Source organism: Ceratotherium simum, chromosome 5 (genome assembly GCF_057802395.1).
Source record: "Ceratotherium simum simum isolate JZ-2026a chromosome 5, ASM5780239v1, whole genome shotgun sequence".
Classification (NCBI taxonomy): Eukaryota; Metazoa; Chordata; class Mammalia; order Perissodactyla; family Rhinocerotidae; genus Ceratotherium; species Ceratotherium simum.
In genome coordinates, this window is record NC_141904.1 from 39,206,653 (window position 1) to 39,230,679 (window position 24,027).

Below are 24,027 nucleotides of genomic sequence, written 5' to 3' on the forward strand. Positions count from 1 at the left end.
CTTTCTCCTTCTGATGTTTTTATTGAGATCAGAACTCTCTTAGTTTTTAAAGGCACTCATGATTATTGTAAAGCTGTCCTTATATCCAAAGCTTTGACATCAGTTATTTCCATTACTAGAATTCTGCTAAATGTTGATCTAGGTTATGTTTTTGTCCAGTTTACTATAATAGTTAAAGAAGAAGAAGTGATATTCTACATATGAGCTACTATATGTTTATAAACTGCCTAGCTCTTACAGCTCAAATAAGAATAGTCATGTAAAATATTTCTAGCCCCTAAAACCCAAGTATGAAAATTCCTTTTCTTGAATATCCTACTGGGTTCTTCCTCCAAAGCAGTTGTCCGGTAATTTTGGCATTTGCATGGGGAGCTCAAGAATCTTACAGAAGGCCTGTGCACTGGATTGACCAAAAAGAGTTTAATTAAAGGGTGGAGCTCCTGGTTGAGTGTTTCTTGTACATGTGTTGAAGAGGAAAATTTTCTTTGTGAAATTAAACTTGAAAATTTCTTATTGATTTTTTTGTCACCTGGGGAAAATTTTAAACTTGCTGAAGATATTAGTCTGTATACTCCATTCATGCCATGGTTGCTGTCATTTCTGAAAGGATTACATTCCAATTACTTTTTTTTTTCCTACTCTTTAAACTTAATCTTACACGTTCAAAGTATTTTTTAAACTTTAATAGAATAACTGTTTTAAGAATAGGATGGGTCTTTGGTTTATAAGGTGTTGCAGCATGTAGATACCTTATGCAGCAAATTGACAAATCACTAATATCACTACAATTTGCAAGTGGCTTACATTTGCAGAACTGTGACCAGCTAAAAAAGAAGGAACAGTGCATATGGGAGAAATAGTTCAGTTGTTCAGATGAGTAAATGTTGATTTTTTTGTTTCATTATAAAGTACCTATGCTGGTTTGGGGTAAGATTAATCATCTTGTGTTAATTTTTAGTAAAAAGATTGTGAGGAAAGTGACTAATAAAGTGACCCTCCCAACTTGCTAATAGAATTCAACTTTAATTTCCCATTTTCAATACCCCCTAAGAACCAAGTCACTCCTGGAATTTGAATCAAATCTTGATCTCTCTTTCTCCACATGACAATCCAATGATTAATATACGTAACACACACACACAATTAAGACACACCTATTTTATTGGTGGTGATAAAAGACAGAATATTTGCTATTTTGCATTGTGTCTTTCTCCTCTCTCCCTCTCTTTCTCATCCCCACAATCCCACAATTACTACATTTTGAACTCTAAAGTAAGCTAAAGAAATAAGAAACAACATAAATATAATGTGAAATGGTAATTATTTTACTCATTGTAAATAGCTGAAGCACTGTTGATCAATTTCCTATAGCTTGTTTTGTAAGTGATTGACTACCTTTCCTAAATACTACCCCCTACATTATGGTTAAAATATTATTTCCACTGAAAGAATTATAGTGACTTTTATTTTGTGCATTTGTATAGAGTCTCCTCTTTCTTCCTCCACCCCTCCAACTACAACAGTTGAAACTTGGCCAGAATATCTATTAACCACATGTTGGGTAAAAGATATTTGTTAAAAATAGTTTTGCTTCTTTGTGAAATGGGAGAAATTGGAACAGATTAAGATTAAATGGCAGTGGAAGAGTCAGGTTAGTCTGGCGAACAGAAAGCAGGAGTAGGGTTGATTTCCTGGCACTGCTTTCTTAGCAAAGAGAACAATTTTAATCAGTTACAAAAATATTTGTGATCCATATGTTCCTCTCTGCTCATCCCCATATGCCCATATTCTCTTTTATCTTGGTGGATGATGACTTTATGATTCAGGCATGCAAGAATAATACCTTGCTGACTTTAGAGCTCTGTGCTATTTCAAAACGTGTCCTGGTAATTACACATATACATATATCCAGGCTGTTCGCTCTCTGAGTTGGTTGCGTGAATATCCGTTTGTTCTTTCTCTTTCTTCATGGAAAGAATTATATCTTGCATCCACCTACTGGGGCCGGGATAATGCATCTAAGGCTTAGATTTGAAAACTGCACTGCCATTCACCTGCTGAATTAAATGCCACCGCACAAATATGAGGATCAGGAAAAGGAGATTGCGGTGGTCACTGATAACTTCATTTTCCTTGGGGAAAAGAAAACAGAATCCAAAAAGCATTTGGTAATTCCATCCATCCCTGGTGCCAATTCTAAGACATTTTAGATAATGGGCTGGTTACTTAAATAGATCTAATTTTACGACGTTGACTTCTATTTAATATTGAGTGTTAGTCATTGTAGCCATGGTGAAACTGATCAAAATTGAAAAATTAAAATGACTGTTGATTAGCCTTCCATTTTTGTCCTAAATGCATGTTTGCTTATCTCTCAATAGCTGTATAATTTCTAACAACAAAAGAAACATATTTTAAAGCCAAATTATCCATTTTAAGAAAACGTGAATAAAGCTAGAAATTATTGACTGTATAAGTGATTGCATTTTTAACAGTTGTTTTCCTCTTGCACAACAAATGGCATTGTAACCCAATATGTTGTTAATATAGCCGCAGTGAAATCTGGTGAGGAACCAGCTGTGCTCATTTAAACTTGGGAGGGAGGCAGTGAGAGGAGAGGCAGAGGGGGTTTCTAAACTTCAGACTAAATAACTGAGATGCATTTAGTGTTTTCAAAGATGGGTATATGATAGAAGAGGTGTGCGTGCTGTTGGATTTAGCAGGTGTGCACCAGAGTAGAGTGGCGGTGAAAGGAAAGAGATACAGCTTGGTTTTGGCAAATGTTATTAAGAATCCATCTCTCTGTTTGCATTCAAGCTGTCTTTGCCGCTGCTCCTGTAGGAGTTGTGAGAAAAAGAAAGAGCACATTATAGCGTGGATTGTTTTCAACAGGCTCAAAGTTTGCAAATCTGTTGAATCCTTCTGACAGTGTCTCTTTGCTGTCAAACACAATGCCCAGCTGGTGGTGGCAATCCCGATGGAGAAGGAGGGGTGTAGATAGACTGCGCTCACCTTGCAACAAGAATATTAGGAATTCTTTTTCCCAAACTGTAATTTAAGAGGAAAGAGCTCTCTCAGCCAAGCCATGGTGAAAGTTTTCTTTTTTCTTTTCTCCTTTTTTGCTTTTATAGATAACGCCTCATTAAATCAAAATCTTTAAATACACTTCATTAGGATAACTTTCATAAAGAAAGGAATCACAGCAACAGCATTAAAGTATATTATCTTAATCTATAATTAAGACAAAGACTTTGGTTAAAAAAGGAGGTAAGATTTTTGCTCATAGGTGATCTCGATTCTCATTGAGGCAAACACACAAGCTTTTTTTTTTTTTTAACATGAAGTGCGAGATTTCACTAAAAAAGGTTAAAATTGAAGTGAGTAATCTTCGGTGCATAATGCAATTGTTAATTTTAGCTCCTTGCGTGGGTGCTGCTCTGACTTGAACAGCCGGCTGTAGCCTTCATTAGAGAAGAAGCAGGCAGCTTGAGACAGGTGGAGCTGGATCAAGCTGTGAACGTGATTTGCTGGAAGCTGGTCATTAGTGTTAGAAACCCAGTCTTTTTTATTTCGTCCTTCACCCTACCATGATTATTGCAATTATTGTTATTGACTTTTCATCTTTTTTCAGGTTGACGATGTGTCAAACTGTGTAAGGGAATCGCATGGAGATGGGCGTTCCGAACTGTTGATGGGGACATGGGACTCCAGTCTTCTCTGATCACTTGTGTGGATTTTCCCGGTGCAGAACGACAGAAGCCGCTAGTAAGTCACCAAGACCTACAGCAGGGATTCTGCGCGAAAGGTAAAAGGCTTATTGTCTGGCTCTCATCTCATCTGCATTTTTTTATTATTACATAAATGTGCTTGTTTGCATAGAACAGTTCATTAAGTGTAACCAAAACAGACAGGATCTGTATCAGAGACTCAATTGGCTTATAGTTTGTAAAATTAGAGCTCAATTTGCTCATTCCATTTTAAGTGTGGTCACGATCTATTTTTTTATTGAAATGCTCTGAAAAGAGAAGGCAACAGAAGTCCCATATCCTCCCCCTACCCAATACATTGAGAAACAATCTGTTTGCCATTGGGAAACAGAACTTTCTATTTTGTTAACTACACACATACTCCGTGTCACTGAACTATGAGAAATCTGTCACAACACACTGGATGGAATGTCCTAAAACCTCCCCACACCTAAAAGCGTGGCTCACTAGTCACTCACAGACTCAAACCACCATCCTAAAGGAAAACTTTTCCTTTTCATTCCCACAATCCTTTGCCAAATGAACCCGTGTATTTTTGAAGATATCATTAGATACCATCTGTTCTGTCATGGTAGATCTTAGCAAATTTTCAACAGAAATTGCTGTGCTTTAGATTTTTGTCATGCTTCCTATATCCAGTTGGAAATAAAGATACTGAATGGGTAAATGGCAATTAAACACTCCCAGAGAAACATATCAAGACACTGATTTGTCCAATAATAATTACCATTGTAATGGCTGGGAACAGGACAGCCACTGCTCCGAAATTTTTGTGAAAGAACTGACTTTCTAGGCAACAACATCCTCTCTCTCTCTCTTTTCCCTTCCTTCTTCCCATCTTTCTTTCTTTCTCCTCCTTCCTTCCTTTCGTTCTTCTTTTTTCCTTCCTTCCTTGCTTCCTTCCTTCCTTCCTCTCCTTTTTTTCCCCCCACATTTAAAAAAAAACTGAGGAGGAAGTAAATGCTAAATTATTCATGAGCCTCATTTGACAGCACATCACAAGGAGAAGTGTCAGGGGTTTTATGGAGGTAGAGAGAAAAAAAATAATAACAGGCTTTAACTTTGAAAAGCCATTTCCAGTGTGTGTGTGGCAGACTACTGTGAGTCTGGAAGAGCAGAGTTCAGTTGCAATAGCTTCGTTAGAGCTGCCTGCCCGAGACTTCCTTCCACAGGATCTGTGCAGCACCAGCACTGACAGGAGCTTGGGAGAGGGCTTATGCTTTTAACAATGTAGCTGTCACTTTGAAGCCTGAAAACGTTGGCCCTGAAAGGTTTATTGCCAAATTTAGATACTATATTTATATTGAATTATTACCTCGTGAATTGATTTTGTCCCTTGTAGACTGTACTGTATTCCTTACACCTAAGAAATTATGTCTATGATTGAAACTTGCAAATAATTTTTGAGTCATCTTAGAGGTGCTACAGAACACCAATAGTACTTCTTGACTTGGAAGTTGAGGGTCATCTGTTTAAGAGTTGGAGAAATACTCTTTTTCTTTTCCTTCTACTTTGTAGTGGGGCATAGGGATCGGTAGTTGTGTAGGAGTTGTGTGTCTTCATTTAAGATTTGTTAATCCATTTTGATGGCAAGGTGTATTCGCAAGTGTGTGTGTGTGTAGAGGACGGGTGAATAGGGCAACCGAATCTGCTTCTTGTGTTTGCCTTGGATACTTGATTTGATCTTGTTTTATTCTCCTTTGGTATACATTTGGCATGGATGCTTGAGTTGCTCATTTGAAATGAAATATCTCAAGAATAATAGTAAATAATTCACCTTGTACTGATTTTATTTTCTGACATCTTGACCTTGTAGGGCATCAAACCTCATTATTTTAATTTTGCATCTGGGAGAATGTCTGAGCAAGGAGACCTGAGTCAGGCGATAGTGGAGCAAGGCGGGCCTGAGCAGGAGACGGCCACTCCAGAGAATGGCATCGTTAAATCGGAGAGTCTGGATGAAGAGGAGAAGCTGGAACTGCAGGTGAGCCTGGAAGAACCCACTTCTCATACCACTGTGTGCAGTTCCTTTCTTTCATTTTTAAAATACTTTGAGAGTTTTTTTCCCCTTTTTTTTGAGTTTGACTAGTAAAATGAATAGGAAATCCATAAAGCTAATCCTCTCCTAACCCAATTACTAGTCACTTTTTTTTCCTGACCAAACCACGCTCTAACATGCCCTTTGAAATGAAAACAACATCCAAAGAATATACTTAATGACTGAATTCACGCAAAGCACCTCCACACTAATGTCCAGACCACCACAAGGAGTCTGTGGAGGGCTTCTTCAGGCCACTTTGGGCTGGTTGAGTTTTAAAAGTGGATTTATTGTTCCATGGAAAGATGAAGACTCAGCTCATGATAGTCTAAGAAAAATTAAAGATGTGAGCTCTGTTGACCTTCATGGGCAGGCTAAGGTTCAATTTTTGCTAGCAAATAGATAAGCCCTAGAATTCCCAGCCAGAGAGAGAGAGAGAGAAACCATGAGAAGGGGTGGGAAGGTGGGGACTGGGAGTGAGTGACAGTACTGAAAAAGTGATATGATTGAAAAAATGATATGATTAAAAACACTATGATTTATGAGAGATTTGGTAGTGGGGGGAAAAAACTGTACTTTCAAATAGCCTGTATCAATGTTCTTTGACCCAAACTACACAAGTGTTAACTTTTTTAATATACAAGTGAGCAAAGCCAGATAACTACATAATGGCCAAAAGCCTTCAGGGTTGAATTTTCCCCTCTCCAATAGCTGCTGTAAGGAGAGAGAGCCAAAAGTTAAATAGTCAAAAGTTTGGAGGAGTGAGAGAAGGGGAGTCCTCCCAAATGATTATAATATCTTGTTGCCATTACTATTGATTTCTCCACTGTAGTGATGCCTTCTCTCCCTCTCTCTCTGTTTCCTGGTTGTTGGTTTACTGTTTGTTTGTTTGTTTTATTTTGTTTCTAACACACAGAGGCAGCTGGCAGCTCAGAACCAAGAGAGAAGAAAATCCAAGGTAGGGTCCTGGAGATTCTACACTGATCTGCTATCATGGATATCAACTGCATGTTTCACATCAGGGTTAACAGATTTGCCAACAATTCAGATGGTGGTGTGTGGATCTTGGCTGTACTGGTGCTGTCTGCTTTTAATGGGGTCGTGTAGATGCCTATCTTTCTTTCTCGCTCTGTGTGCTTTTTAATTAGAGTTTTTGGGGTTCATCTAGCTGCAAACATATATATTTGATCCTGTTTTCACATTTGCAGTTTGACAGTGCTTTATAAAATAAATAGCCACTTGTTTTGTTTTTATTTTAAATTAAATTTGGGGTGAATGTTTTAACCTCTCCAGTTGATTTCTCCCTTGAAGTAAATAGGTTCTGGTGTTTAGAACACATTCTTCATCTTTAAAGTATCTTCTGTCAAACCCCCTCAAAACTCAGTTTTAGTAGAAATTAATTTTTGTCATCTTTTTCTCCTTATGTTTTTATGAAATGGCAGCAAGTCATTCTTCATGTGTTTCCGATGTGATGGGCACAATTTGCTAAAAGTGTTCCTTAAATTCATCCATTCACATTTTCTTCCACCTCCATCCCCCATCAACAGAGGGATCTGATGCTTTGAGCCGAGGTAGACAGCACTGAGTGGCCGACTTGAAGCTTGGTTTTAAAAATCTGATTTGGAAATGTCCTGTGAAAGTGGAGCTGGTTTGACAGCCTGAGAATGTTTTCTGTTTGTTTTCTTTATTTTCCTTTGCTTCTCTTTTCTTTCCCCTTCCCAGTCAGGAGCAGGAAAAGGTAAATTGACCCGCAGTCTTGCTGTCTGTGAAGAATCCTCAGCCAGACCAGGAGGGGAAAGTCTCCAGGATCAGGTATACCCCCTGTCATTCTCGTTAATAGCATGAATGGGATCTGCGTATGCGTGCATGAGTATTAATTTGGCATTAAACAGTGTTTTGGGGGAGAAAAAAATAATTGAAGAAAGAAATAGTTTTCTGGCTTCATCCCCTGTTTATGAGACATTCTAAACTAGTTTAACAGTTTGTCACAGAGTATTACGTTTGTTTTTTTCCAGACCCTCTGAAAACTGCAAATGGAAAGGAATTCAAAAGAATTTAGATTAAAACTTAAAAAGTAAGCCTGGTAGTGCTGAATTTCCTCAAAGGCTCTCTCTTGATAAGACTGAACCAAATATAGTCCTAAGTATCCCGTCTCCTTCCTTATTGGAGATTGTTACCTCTCACTTCCCCAAAATGCACTTGCCTATAAGAAACACACCTCTTGGCTCTTATGAATCTGTAGAAATAGTGTATAAGGTGCATTGAGCTTTGGAGACATACTTTTATGGCCTTTGGTGGAGATTTCTCAATACTGGAAAAATTGTTCGGAAATGAATCTGATCTGATGGTGAATTTAAGTTAATATTATTAATATATTGCTGCATATCCTTACACTTATTTTTGCTCCTTACAGCAAGACTATTAGGCTCTGAAAATTCAAATTCTAACAAAACCCTTCCCTGACAAAATGGGAAACTTCACATTATATTTATTTATGTTTGCCTTTTAGGCATCTTATTAGCTTTTATAAAAATAGTCTTGCTGCTGAAATTTCCCTTATTTTATCAGAGGCTGAGAGCAGTCAAGACAAAAGTAAAATGATTTATCTGAACCCAGGGGAGGGAAAATTGATTAAGATATCATTATTTTTGTTTGGTCTTGTTTTGCTTTTCTCCTTTTAGTTTAATTGAAATACTCTAAATTCTCCTCATGGATACAGAGAGCATTGAGAGCACTTTCTTTAAAAGGACCAAAAATAAATTCCTTATAGATTTTGTCCTCAAAGTATTTTTTTTCCTCACCTCATTTTCTTAACATGCCACTCATGTTGTAAGGCATGCTTTACGACATGGACAGGCTATCTTTCAGTAGTCATCACTATGTTTCATACACAAGCTTTATTTTACTTGGGCTCTGAGAAATGTGTGGCTTTTCTTCGGCATTTTATTTGTGCTTCTATTTTTAATGGAGATTGAAAAGGGGGAATAATGTGAATACCATGGCCTGTATTATTAAATGTTGATTGATGGCTTGTAATGTACTGCCTATGATATATGTCAACTCTGCACAATGACAGACTCTGGGAGAAGTCATGCCCCACTGTCCCCCACGCCTAATGCCAGGCAGAGGAGCACAGCCTTTATAGACTTAATCTGCTTTTTATCCCATTTGACATGATACCAGGAGGAAATTTTTAAGAGATCATCTGTATCATAGTGCCCATCCTGGACCTAAGTCTAGTTTCTCCACACAATTGGTGTAGAGAAATAAGATGCAAACGGTGCTTTGTTCCTGCTGGTTCCAAGCTCAGTAACCAAGGCTAGCTTTGTAGGAGATACATAGAGTTTGCAAGCTTTTCTTTAGACTGGTTGAGGGGTGGTGGGAGCAGGGGCTGATAGAAAATACCCAGAGATACATATAAGCAAGTGGCCATGTTACTTTTTTTAGAGAATAAAAAAGCAGACCTTTGAGCTTATATGCAATGCCTTCCTTAGGTACCACTGGCACTTACAAAATATGGGAGCTGTATCCCAGAGAACACTGACAGAAATATACAATATATGGACTGTATTGCTTCCCCAATGTTTGTATATTCACAGTATTTGGAAAACTGCCTTCATTTTCCTGTGTGGGAAAAACTCTTGCTACCTGTATTACATGATCTCAGACCCATAGCTGATGGTTTAGTCTGTCCTTAAGTTAAAGGAGTTTTGCTTTTCTCATGTTATACTATTTACCTATCAGTGTATTACTGCAACTTGAATCATTCTTTCACTGTTGTTGGATATAAACTTATCCTGTAACAATGTATTTATTAACACTTGTATTTTATTATTGAGCATATCAATAAAAATATTAAAAAATAACAGATTGTTTTTTACCAACTCTATAGCATTTTTGTGTGTTCTTTCAACACCATAATGTATATTTATGTATAGAAAAGATAGGTATTTTTCTGAGTATAGTATTTGTCAACACATGCCACGAGTTTGTACATTTTTTTTGTAAATGATGTCCTTTAGCCTCTGCTCTCGCATTTATATTTCCAAGCCTCTTTGATTTTAGATTCAGACTTACAGAGGCTGGATGGTTCAACTGCTTTTGAAGAAGCAATGAGACCACTCTCTTGGCTTGGTACCCTCAGTTTCCCCTCCTGATCAACTGTCAAATTGATTCTTCCCCATGCCCTGCCGTGTCTTCTGAGCCAGAAATCTTCCAGCTGTTTCTTTAGCAAGTAGAAGCAAATCATAACCCTAAAATCTACCGAACCTTTGCAGACTAAGACATTTCTGTCTCAAATCATGTGATAAAAGACTCTATATTCAAATTACACTCAGCTTTACATATTTTGTGTATGTCCATCCCCAGGATAAACATGTGGATGTCAGGAAACCCAACTAAGATCTTTATCATGACAACATGCTTTATTTCATCCACTATATCATGTGTCTTTCCAACCATGGTGATTTTTTATTCCAGCTGGAATTTACAATGAAGCCCCTCCCAAAAAAGAAACTTGGCTTTGGAGGACTTTCGTTTTATGCTTATTAGATTAGCCAGGTTTACCAAGAATCATTAAAATTCCCAGTTGGCCGTAATTTGAGGATGTACAGGCATCAATTTAGTCACATGTAAAGGAGCATTAGTTTAGTTTCAGAGAGAAACACTATTAGTCATTGGAAATATTTTTCCCCTACATCATAAATTTTAATGTCACTAGTAGAAGAAAGCTTTCCCATCAGCTGATCTCTTACATAAGAACAAGTGGGCTTAATGTCGAATAGTTTGTCATAGTTTTAATCATAGCATAGGTTTTTCATAAAACTAAAAAACATAATTGGTTCATTCTTCTTCAAAACAGTGAACATGCTATTAGCCAAATGGCTAATATGTGGTTTAATACAAAATGATCTGTTTTCAGTGTAAAATAAGTAAATATAAAAGTGGATCCCACCCCAAGACTGTAAATGGTCAATCTTATGCCCAGCATCAGTTCAAGAGAATCTTACATTTTGGAAAGGATTAACCAATCCTAAAATTAAAATAATATTAAATAATTATATGCAATTTATGGAAAATATTGTTCTACTTTCTACCTTTTTGAAAAGGCAATGCTTATTGTAACCATATATTATGATGATTTATTAATGGCATTTGTAAACAACGGGTGATAATAATCTATACCTAGGATTATATGTCTTGGTTTTTCATACTAGTAGGAAGCATTGTTGATGTTGGTTCTAAAACAGACTTTTTATTGTAAATTGGCTATTAGGGTCTTTATTTATGTCTGTTCTATCTGTAATTATCATTCATAATATCTGTCTGTCTGTGTTCGTGGCAATTTCTCATTATAAGGAATTATAGAAAAGAAGTGAAGAAGCCTTTTCTTTTTTTTTTTTTGAGACAGTGGCTGTGATGCAAGCTTATTGATAAAGAAAATTTTTCCTAAGTGTTTAAAAATAAACCTGTAGAGAAAATAAGAGTTGTGATCTACGGAAAAGTAACATGCTTAAGGTTAATATTCATGAGGCAAGTTTTAGTATCAGATGTTTCTCATGACCTCCCACTGACTTCTGAAGTTTAAGTCACCTTAAAGGGCAATTATTTTTCTGACAGCTTTAATTTTTCACCATTTAAGAAAAAAAATCTGCACCTGGCTTTCATTTTCCTGTACTTAGTAACATCGATGCAAAATGGAAACCAGACAGAGATTCTTAAATCTGGCCCTAAATTATTATATTTTTTCCCCAACAGGAATCAATTCATTTACAGCTTTCCAGTTTCCCCAGCCTGCAAGAGGATGATAAATCTAGGAAAGATGACTCTGAAAGAGAAAAAGAAAAGGATAAAAACAAAGATAAAACCTCTGAAAAACCCAAGATCAGAATGTTATCAAAAGGTGAATGTGAAAATGTTTCCTTAACTTACTCAGTTTGGACACATAAATAGTCATAGAATACATTCTAGATTTTACACGTGTATTCACCTCCCACCAAGCTCTGCATATAATTTTATATGTGTATGTATGTGTGTGTAAAAGATGTGAACTTGATTTTCTTTCCATTCACGGTGTCACTATTTGTGTATCCAGAAAGGTTACTTTTAGGATCACATATTTCTTTGGATTTTCATGTGGATCTCCTATTTTCAATGATAAGTTTGTACAAAGGACTGAATATAAATCTTCTCTTCATTCAGGTTTATTAGTCCAATTAATTTGGATTGATGAACAGTAATGATACCCGGTTTTATATCATAACTTTCATGTGTATCTTAAAAGACTGATAGTGGATTAGCAAATCTCAGTCTATCAGTGACGTTGTCCCCAAAGCACAGATGTATACATCAATGTCAAAAGAACACATGATTAACATTTTATCTGGCACAGATGAATTTGGTCTCTGCAACCCATATACTGCCATATAATGTCTCATTTAAAATATACACATTTCATAAAATTTTTTCCAAAAAAAGTTATTCCTTCTAAAACCTCAAACATACAATCCATACTTTTCAAGTTGTTGCCATACATATAATTGTACAAAACTAAAACAAACAAAAAAAGTAAAAGCAAAACTAAGTTGGAATGAGGAATGCCATGAATAAATAGCTTTGCAGCAGACTTTTTTTAATAACTGAGAAAGAATAAGGCATCTGATCACCTAAGGAATGACAACTACTTCTAACATTATGCTCTATAACCATGTCTCTGCTGCTGAATATCTAAAACCCAAGGTGTATACAAGAGTAAAAAAGTACAGGTTCCTAAAATGGTTTTAGAAATTAAGCTTTAGCCAGCATCAGAGGACTTGAGAGACTTGGAAATATTTAGTGCTCTCCTGTGTTTTGTACTGATTAATATTTAGATAGCCTTGTAAGAGAACTTTCATTTTTTGCCTTCTCTGTTTTAAGAGAAAGAGGGTTCCATAGGATCTCAAACTCTTGAGAGGTCTCTCTGTGGGTTGGGAATACCTGTCACGTGGAGGTCGTGTCCTTGCTGATTTACAGAACAGAATGAACACGTGATATTTGACTCCGCCCCCCCCAACTGTGCCCACTTCCCCTCCTATAACAGTTGGGTCTTTCCACACTCAGGATCGACTGGTTGTATTCAATCCCCAAATCTAATTTTCATTCTGATGTTATATTGCAAGGTTGCTAGTTTTGAAACATGTATCTTTCATATCAATAGCTTCACCTAAAATTTACCTGAGCAGGAGGGAAAGGGGAAATGTTGGGAAAACCTTTTCCACCTCACCTCCCACCATCATTCCTGACAACTCCATCCTGCTATTTATTTCAGATTGCAGCCAAGAATATACGGATTCTACAGGCATAGACTTACACGAGTTTCTGATTAACACGTTAAAGAATAATTCCAGGTAAATTATTAAATACGCCTCTTATTTTTAGAAGGGTCAAGTGGAATATTACGATCAAAGTCATTAATCCAAACACTTGTAAGAAGCGAGTTTTAAAATGCAGACACATTCTCTGATGTCTTAAACTGTCTCTTGTATTTTCTCTTTTCTGTTAATAGTTTGCATGTTTACTGTTTATAGATAGTGTTAATTCCTGGGTAGTTACCCAATGAATAAATTATAGTTTAAGAGTTCTGCTTTCCTGGTTACAAAGAGATATTGATTAAGGGGAAAAAATAGAGAATGAGAATCAATGTCAAATAAATCAATTATGCTTCAATGTAGTTACATAACCATCTTCTTGGGCTTTTTTTGTTCCAATTTCCTATTAATTTGAAATATACAATTTATTGGGCTTAATACCTTGCATGTCCTAATTAACGTTAAAACTACAAAATTTTCAGTATTACAAAATACTTAACAAATGAGATGAGAAATAATCTTAAGTAGAATGAAATCATATGTAGATGGATAGCATATTCCAGAGAAGAGTTAGATACAGATGTATAGCCACATACATTTAAACAATCTTTTCCATACATCCAAATGAACTTTTTACATCTTTGGGAATTAAAAGTACATCAAACCTTTTCATTTTAATATTTATTTTGCAGGGACAGGATGATACTCTTGAAAATGGAGCAGGAAATTATTGATTTCATTGATGACGACAAGTATGTTAAATTGCAATGCTAGTTAATTTATATGATGTGTCTTAGTTTGCTACTTGGGTTTAATTATTCATTCTGGAAGGATTTAGGGATAGATAAAACATTGTTTAATATGTTTGCTGATTTGTTAAATGGAGATGCTATTGGCATTAGGAGCTATATGCTGATGGGAATATTTGCTTGGACCATGCGTGCTCCTGCTTGTTAAATTCCCGACAAAATGGCTATAAACAGGGGGCCACTGATTAGTGTAGAGTAATCGTAACAAGAAGCAACCCTTTTCATTTTTATTATAGTTTTTTAATGGGCTTCAGCTGGCTGCAGTCAGTTATGCCTGGAAATAATTATGCTGCTTTCAGTGTAAACCGTGTAATGACACATCTCGAGATAGGCATCTGCAGTCACATATTATGTCATATCATTTGTCCTGTGCCTGGCTCCGTTGATAAGGTATCACGGAATAAAACAGAATACTTTCCAACAGACATTAAGTTCTGTCTGATGAGAGAAATGTATAACTATGAAACAAAGATACTTATTGAAGCTTAATCAATAAATCTCTCATAAGTGGAAAATTTGTCTGGAAATGAGGACATTAAGTGATGGCAGAGATGAAATAAGCTTAGTGGTTTGGATGAAAAAGAAATGATTTTCTGTGTGTACCTATAAAATGTACTACAAGCCAGAAACGAAAATGCTGATTCCACTTTTTCTTATATTCTCTTCCAGTAATCATTATAAAAAGTTCCCTCAGATGTCATCCTATCAGAGGATGCTTGTCCATCGAGTGGCAGCTTACTTTGGGTTAGATCACAATGTGGATCAAACAGGGAAATCTGTTATCATTAACAAGACCAGCAGCACGAGAATGTAAGCCCCATCATTGTCTTTATTTAGCATTTTCTTTTTCTCTTACGGATTCATTTATAAGAGCACAGTATAAAATTCAAAGTACATGACATTTAAAATGTACAGTGTTATTTATCTCTTGCTCTTATCAGCATTAGTGTGGCATTTATCTGTAGAAGATTATCTGAGGACCAAGAAAGTTTATAAAATTCAGGAACTAAAGTGGATTTATTCCCTGATCATTTACATAGCTCCTAAAACATCCTTTTCTTTCTTTCATCAGTACTGCATGTGATTACATACAAAACCATGGAAGATTTTATGTCAAAATATAACTCAAATTAAAAATAACAGACATTTTAAAACAACAATGACATATGCGGGATAATTGTTCTTTTCTTTCTTTTTCTGATTTATAGACATCTATCTTGTGGTTTCTAGAGTAACAAAAAACTCTGAACATGGAGACAGAAATCCTACCTCTAAGACCCAATTTTTTTACTTACTAGCTGTGTGACTTGAAACAAGTCATTTAAAATCTGCCATCTCAGTTTTTTCTCCTGTAAAATGAGAGTTTTGAGCTAGATGATATCTAAGTCCTAGCTCTAAAAGGAGGGTGGTTGGTTGTTTTTGCTCCTTAAAATGATTGTTTGTTTCTATCTAAATATCTTTTCACGGTCCCCTTGAGTCAAAAGCATAAGATGAGGAGTCATTTGCTTTGGAAATTTGAAACTGTCTCTCTTGAAGCCATGTATCTTTTGAGTACAGAGCAAGCCATTTTTATAGCAAAATACATGTTAAACTGAAAAATTGTCCCTATGTAAAGCATTCTCTTAAAACATTTGTATATTGTAATTTTCTTTTTCACAATGTGCTTGGTAAATTGTGTAAATTGCATGATTTTTAGGAATGCTGTGTTAGCAAAGGGAACTTATGTGTCAAGCAGAGCAGCACGGTTCAAACACTCTTTATTTTCTGCTTACCAGAGGTTGGGACACATAGGGATGGAGATGTGGCTCCTTCTCTCCTCAAGGCTCAGTCTGTGTTCAGCAGAACTAGAGTGAAAGTCGTAGTACAGAGAACACAAACTGGGCAATCTGGGACTGAGCGTGGCTATTTTCTGAGGGACACTGAGCACTTCCCCGGGCTCCAAATTACTTATTTACTTGCAGGAGAGTTTGAAGTGGATAAAGTTTAAGGACCCTTGAAGCTTCAAATTATTGGGTCCTGCAGTTGCGTTCTCCTGTGCTGGCAAAATACCTTTTAAGATTTATCAGCTTCTACTTTATCTGATTATTGGCACATGCGCCTCCTATTTTGAACAGTAGTAGAAATGAAAGGTCACTGTCCTTTAATCTTCTTCCCTCTCCATCAAATACTCCTAGTTGTTGCTGTTTTTCATTCTCCATTCTGGTTTTTCCTCTGACTTTCAGATACCACAATGCAGGGACATGCTGATTGCAAAATAGGCAAACGATTGATCATCTCCTTTTAATTTGTTTTTCTCCTCTTTCTCCATAAGGCCCACAGAAAAGCCCATAGATCAAGTAGATTGTTTAATACAGTTTCAACCAGTAGAGATCGTGCATTTATTTTTAATTCACACTGATTTTGCAATCGCATAGTCATGAATATTAGCACACATGTTTGAAACCTATTTCCTTGTTGGATCGTTTTTGAGAAAATTAAGCATTGTATAAAGACTCTTGGTAAACTTTGAGTTTAGATGGCTCTAAACCTGCTCTGTCCTATATGGTATCCACTAGCTACATATGACTCTTTACATTTTAATTTAAATTAATTAAATTTAAACAAAATTTAAGCTTTAAATTTCAGTTCCTCAGACAGTCTAGCCAAATTTCAAGTATTCATATTAGACAGAGCATACATAGAACATTTCCATTATTTCAGAAAGTTCTATTGGTCAGCTCTTCTCTAAACCCTCGTGATCCTTGCAAGTTTCCAAATACCACTAGAGGGTATAATTTGTCCCTGAAAACTTTTAATTTCTGGCTAATAGGTATCATATTATTATGTTATTAGACTTCTACACTTCCAGGAGATCACTAGCTGTTTTTTTTAATGACTAATTTCAAATAGACCCCACTTGTTTATGTCTTCAGGAAGAGTGAAAAGAGCTTGTGTAGAGGACACCATCAGGTGAGGGTACTACCAATGAATGCCTGGGCTGGCTCAGTATCTGCCTGGTTCCTGCTCTTGCACACCACCCTTTAGCCCCCAGCTGTGAGTCAAATCATGCCTAAACAAAAGGACAAATGACTGTATGTCACGGTCTTTGAAGATATTTCCTGAAGAGTTGAGCTTAACAATATTCGATCCACAGCTGTCAAGTCCTACTGTTCTATTCCAGTCACCTTTCTGAGCAGTCTTTATTTGAGGGGTTCTTGGGGTAGGGCTGGGAGGAGGGGAGCTTGATATCTTTTACAACAAGGGAAGAGAATGAATTAAATGTCCTTTTTCAATAGTAACAAGTCACATTTTCAAAACCTAAATCAATGTTGGCAGTTTTAGCAAAGGAGAAATGTTGTTCTGTGTAAAGTTATATGTTTGATTTTAAAAGTCAGTTGCCATGTTCTTGTGGAGTTGAAATTCAAAATGGAAATTCTATTCAGAACATTCTGTCCAAGTTCTAGGTGTCTGTCTTGGTTTTCTTTGGTTCTCTGAAAATTTCAAGAGTTGTGCTATCAGGGCAATTGGCGTGTGATGGTCTCGGGACCACGTTAATTTAGATATGCTATTGGATGGAAACGTTTCCTTTTATATAAAGGAGAGAGGCTGAGATGGAAATTCCTCAGATGGCTCCTTGTGGGTTTTGTGTTTTGGGAATACTTTTTCAGTGCATACAGTTTTATGCTACTCCAATGCAAATACATGCAAATGCATATTTTAAATGACATTGTAGCTTGGGATAAATGCAGAAAAATGTGGATGGAGGATACAAAAATGAACTAAAGGGCTGGGGAAGAGAAAGCATTTTTTAATATAATTTTGATTTTTCTTTTTAATGACACTGCATTGGCATATAAGATGATCTTCTAGCACGAATGCATATCAGCTGCATATTGCGATTTATTTCCCAGAATCCCTGTCTTTCTAGATTATAGGCAGTTCAAGTAATCATAGAATGTGACTTGAGAATATTAAGTTTGGCATGGAGAGAAAATAGTTTCACATGAAGTTCAAAATAGTCAGGTTATGCCACACTGTGAGGATTATATATACATGTATATGTACTATACTCAGCTCTAATATTTTCTCTAATATGCTCAAGATATAATATATCTGTCCTTTCATGATGGAAATATTTTGTCTGAGGACAGACTTTTCAGTAAGTTAAGGGATTTCTTACTTATAATGTTTCTTTCTTATAATAGCATCACCTACTGAGTATTGGCATTACTACTGAGTAATAGCATTGCACTGAGTACTTTATCTCTTATTTCATATATATTATTTCATTTAATCTTAAAAACGTATTTGCAACCAAAGTAATTGGAGCCTCATTTTACAGAATAAGAAAATAAGGCACAAACTCAGGGTCAATTTTGGGCTTACAGAGAAGCAGCGATTAGCACGGCTGGGATCTAAACCAGTGTGTCAAATGCCAAGAACGATTTTCTTAAATAGTCTAACTCTGTTAAAGCAAAACCATCCAGAACATCTCAAGCAAAATTCTCAAAAAAGACTCCCTGGATTTGTTGGGAATTCCAACTGTTTTAAGTCTTTTTTTAAAGTGATAAGAAACAATGATTGAGGGAGAAGATAGTTTTGAAGATTAACTCAGTGGTATCAGTAAATAACAGATACTTCCTATAATTTGGTAGTTATTGCTAGATTTTCTGTATTTATCACTGCTACAAGATGTGATATTTGGGAGGGGGTGATATCTATTCAATTTAAACCTTGCTCTACTCCATTTCAATCTTTCTTTTTCTAAGAATGAAAAAGCTACATTTATCAATAATGTCAGTGTAGGAGATGAACCTATCTATTGCATCATTACAAAATTACTGCTACAAGCAACCCAATTATCCAAATCCGTGGTTTCATGCCGTAGCCACAAGAGCATGGGGTAGGGGTTAAGGATATAGTAGTCCAGAGAGAGTAGGAAATAATAATAATCATGTTCACATGGGAGACATTCTAGGAAGGTGCCTTCATCTGAGCAGACTGATGCACTTTATAGAATCAGCAAAGAAATTCACCTTACCCTCTCAGCATTGCAACCTTGTTGGTCCTCAGAGCTAGCCAGGGTAGGAACAGGTGAATGTATGTAACCTGCAGCCTTTCAGCACACCTACTGGTCTACAAATTGGGTCTTAATGACGGGGGATGCCTCTCATTGGAATTTATTGCCTTTGTGTTGAAATAATGAATGAAGTTTTTGAGCTCAGACTGGCCACGTTGTGTTTTTTCACTTTTAGTTTAGCTCTCTTTCCCCCTTATTTTGCCAGAAATACATTTCATTCTCTAGCACTTTTTAATTTTTGCTGTTGGAATTCTTTGTTAACTGTCAGATTAGGTGGTGACACCAAATGAGCCTTTTGGTAATACGGGGCAGATATATTAGGGTCTGTGCTATTTTGGTCCTGAAAATGACATTTATAATGGATTTACTTTCTATAATGTTGCTTTTCTGATATGTGGGATTAAGGCTAAAACTATAAACAGTGATTTTATAAAAAATATTTAAAATGCTAAAAATAATGAGTCTATTTTTATATGAAAAGCTTTGCCCTTCTCTTTGTCTTTCTTCCTGATCTCCACTTTCTCTCTTTTGCTCATTTTTCTATGTGTTTAACCCAAAGAACTTCATTGTTCTTTCATTAGATAAATTTTTCACCTCTTTCTCCTTTTCTGTATCCTAGAGAAAGGATATATGCTCAGGATGTTTCATTTGGAGATTAGAAACCATCTACTTGCACTAGTGCTTTCCAAAGGGGCAAGGTCAGTCACAGGCAAAGCAAGTCCCACGTGTATTTGAATTTCTTTGCATATGTCAGAGTAACTGTTGAACTAATCCCAGATAATTTTCATGTTAAAAGGTTGTCATCTCTTAAATATTTTTTCTTTTGTCTTTCATATCCACCCACTGTCATTGCCTAAAATCCTCTACCCTAAGAGTACAGAGCAAAGAAAGGAAATAGCAAATCCACTGCAGGAGAGTGGTTACAGGCCCCAGAAACCATGAAACAAGAACAGTGGCCCAAAGGCAAAGATATGGGGCAACACCTTAAGGGTCTAGCCCTCAAGAACACAGTGCCCTGATTCCTGAGAAGTGTGGACCTGGGTGTTTGCCCGGAGTGATGGGTGTGTATAGTGACTACAGTAGTTTGCCTGTTTCTTTGGTGCAGAAAGAAGGATTAACTGAGCTGGCTATTTGGTAAATCACAAGAACACTGAAACTTGTTCTAGTGCTAGATACAGCTTCCCTGTAGGTGAAGCAGTTGAGCCCAGTTGACTCTGTTAAGTATCCCTGAAATGGATAATTACTGCGCTAAGAAGCAGGATTGTGGTTCCATCCACTTTCTCGGTGGGCAGACCCAGAGATGAGTGGACAGCAGTACGTAGAGTCAATGAACATCTGTTCTGCTTAGTTTACTGCAGAGGCTAAAGCTTAACGTGGGAATCATTAGTTTCTGACCTTTAGGCATTTTACTCCCTGCAGGCGATTAAGTGCATTTATACCCAAACAAAATAAAACAAACTAAACATGCTTTCCTTTTCCTTTGGCTGGTAATGTGAGTGGCACCGTGAATAAACGGAGCAGCATCCTGATGTGAATGCTTGCTTAATAGTCCTCTGAAGCAAAACAAGCATCAATTTGTTTAAGTGCCTCTTGGAAATCCAGGAGTGGTTGGTTGGCATCCTGTCATTTCTAAACATGGTAAATTTACTCTGCACTTTTTATAGCAGTAGTGTTGAAAATCATCTGACTTGAAGCCAAAGATCAGAAACCTAACTAAGAATCACATGGCTCACAGGAAAATCATGAAGTTTTATTCGCTGAGCAGACAACCCAGTTTTTGAATCAATACTCAGGCTCAAAGTAAGACTTGCTTATTAACATTGTCAAACTCCATATAATTTCTCTCAAATATTATATTTTCTCATCTTATTATTCTCAAATAACTCAGAGAACATAAGATTCTGTAGATGAAATAGGTAAATCACAGAAATATATTGTGGGGAGAGAAAATAAGTTTGTTGTGTTCCTTTCCCTACTAGAAGTTATTTACGGGCTTTGAGTGTTGAATGTATAATTTACTACTTAATCTTGGAAATGAAACATTCCTGTACCTTCTATAACATTAGTATTCTTAATATAACTTTTTTGAAAAGAGCTTTTCCATAGTGTAATGATACTTTTAAAAAATTTACTTATTTATTTATTCAGCTCACAACATTCTAGGTAATAAAGCTGGGCCATTTTACAGCAGTGAAAACTGAGATTTATGTCTTGATCTTACCTAGTCAATTCACAGCCGACCAAGACTGAAATCCACTGCTCCTGACACTCAGCCACAACTTTTCTAAGGTTCGGGAAACAAGAACTAACGTTAATAGAATCAATACTGTGAAATGATGATAAAAACAAGAAGAAAACGAAATACTATTCTTTCACCAGTACCCATTGGTTTCCTTACAAAATCTTAATTTGCATTTCATTATTTTTAAAATTAAACAGGGAATTCAGTTAAACCATGTTAATAGGAATATGGATGTTAAAACCATGATGCCCACAAAACTCCAGACCCACAGAACACGCTGGATTAAAAATTGTCCTGACATACCCAGAAGTGAGACAAAACCCATGTTCTTAAACTGTGTCAAACAAAAAATATTTCTCAGGTGTTCAGTACCACGCTTTGAGCAAAAGAAGCATAGGCCGTAGAACATATCCATCTTCTGATTATAGTTTATTTGAGGAGCCAAGATAATTTTGGTCAGAACTCTGTATGTGTGTGCTTGTATGTGTAAGTACATAGTGTGTAAGTACAAGACGGTGTGTGTGTAGATATATTATCTATGTTATACATTTTGGGACAGTTTAGAGATAGGTTCACTATACACATATATACTACATATAGTATTGTCCTAAATGTACAGTAGTTTTGGAGGGAGAGAAATTACTGTGGCTTGGTTCCTTCCGTCTGTCGCTTTGCTTGCTGTAGACAGCAGAATTAGGCCCAGGTCCTGAGTGCTTCCTTTGTTGATTCTAGATCCACCTTTAGAGTTGGCAGTCATTTTAGCCCTTGTACTTTGAGAAAAGTTTCAGGGCATACGTGAAGGCAAGAGCCTGGTCTTCTTGGTGTAGTTTTTGTGACTCATTAATCTTAAGATTTCTGCAAGTGGAGAGGCCGTTAGTCTATTATCATTGCTTTAGGAAAGATAGAATTGGGGCATAGAGTAGAATGAGAAGTTGTAGTTGATTGGTTGAAGGTGTTTGGTTTCCACTGAATTATATACGTAAGTGCTAGGTTATAATTATTGGTACAAATCTTCAAACAATAAATTGGAATCTACCAAGAGAAGTGGATACTCACCTAATATGTTTTATCTCACAATCAGACTCCTTCTAACCTCTCAGCCCTTCTATTTCACAGCATTCCCAGGGGAGCACAGCCCCCAACTTCCCAGTCTCTACTTCCCACCCTCCAGGGCTTCAAACCAGGAAAATGAATAAATAGCATTTCTTTAGACATACGAAAAATATTTGTTAATTCTATATCAATCAAAATGCACTGATCACTCTGGACCTTCTCAGCAAGTAAAATACTATATTTGCCTATAAGCTTAAAAGTAATACTTTTATACACAATATTATAACATATAAGCAAAAAGTCTTTCATGCCAAGAAACAACAATCATATTCAGCAGTTTCCAAAGAAAACATTACTTTAAGAAAATTGTTACTGCCTCATTTGGAACTCATGAATCAAACCATTATTTGAATATTGTAGTACAGATTGGCTCTACCCTAATATAGGTTAACACTAATGTAAATGTTGGTTCAATATTCATTGGTGTACCTTTAGATTTGGGCTACTCAGAAAAATATGAACAGTGGCAATATTAGCTTATAACATTTATTCAGTATTTTACTAGGGCCTGGCATCAGGCCTGATATTTTATTTGTATTATCTCATATCTCATTTAATCCTCCCAAGCACTTTAAGGTAAGTATTATTACTTTCCATTTTTTACAACAAAAAAACCAACATTTCTCTCTTAGGGATGTTAAATAAATTGCAAAAAGTCACACAGTAGGCTACAGAGCTGAAAAAAGCACAGTAAGGAGTGTTTTGAAAAAAACTTTTGTTAGGCTTGCTTATCAGCATTTATGTGTGCATTGTTTAAAACTTAGTTTAATTATTAAAATGATTGCTGTGTTAAATTTAGTATAGTAGTTCATGTCCATTTTACATAAAGTTATTGGGTTATGTGCTAGAATGCATTGTGTTTTAGGGGACGTGGAGCTTTGAGTCATTGAATATATTAATGCTACTACTTTATAATGTTCATGTAATATTGCAATGGAAGGGTGGAGAACTTAAAGAAAGGAAAGTGTACTGATAGACTAAACCCCCCTTTTTTATATTTCATTTGTGAAAATTCTCAATTCATAGGCAGATTTGCAGAAATATGCCTATTTTGTTAAGCTAAGTAGACCCTTCTGATGTGTATGCCTCTTTGGTATCATTGCCAATACCATGCTTAATACAGTTCAAAAATAGCCAAACTCACAAACAGAGAGTATAATATTCCAGGTCTTAATTGCATGTGATTTCTTTCTCTTTTTCAAATTACTTTTTTTTCTTTTTCCCTTATCCCTCTTATCTTTTTCTATGTCATTATTATTTGGATATCCCCTTTAAACAGGAAGACAAAAGGTCTTGAGATTTGACACTATCACTTAGCTAATATCATTGTTTATCATTAGCAAATGCATGTTTTGCTAAAAGAAGGACATAGCAATAAAAAGGGTGATTTTTTATTATTTACATATATTGGAAGGTCTTAATGTGATAAGCCGAGACCTGAAGCATGGAGCATAATCAATCTTGGTGTTTTCAAAAGTAGCAGTGCAGTAGAAAGATTAAGAATTGGTTTGACAATTTATAACAGCTAAATGTTCATTTTAGCTGATTTTAAAATAAGATAAGCCATGAAAGAAAATCTAGAAAATATTCAAAATATAAGAATATTTTAATTGTCCATAATCCCATGATTAGATACAAACCACTTTTAAGTTG

At 36.1% G+C, this 24,027-nt stretch overlaps 1 protein-coding gene across 1 annotated transcript in view; it reads left to right on the forward strand.

Annotated features, from left to right (window-relative positions):
- ARPP21 (cAMP regulated phosphoprotein 21) overlaps positions 1 to 24,027 on the forward strand; it is a 148,953-nt gene that overhangs the window by 35,030 nt on the left and 89,896 nt on the right. The window contains exons 2-9 of the mRNA XM_087430687.1: positions 3,632 to 3,805; positions 5,584 to 5,751; positions 6,722 to 6,763; positions 7,528 to 7,617; positions 11,563 to 11,707; positions 13,112 to 13,190; positions 13,844 to 13,903; positions 14,630 to 14,770. Of these exons, the coding sequence (XP_087286813.1) occupies positions 5,623 to 5,751; positions 6,722 to 6,763; positions 7,528 to 7,617; positions 11,563 to 11,707; positions 13,112 to 13,190; positions 13,844 to 13,903; positions 14,630 to 14,770 (686 nt within the window). The 5' untranslated portion in view covers positions 3,632 to 3,805; positions 5,584 to 5,622. The remainder of the gene's footprint in view (positions 1 to 3,631; positions 3,806 to 5,583; positions 5,752 to 6,721; positions 6,764 to 7,527; positions 7,618 to 11,562; positions 11,708 to 13,111; positions 13,191 to 13,843; positions 13,904 to 14,629; positions 14,771 to 24,027) is intronic.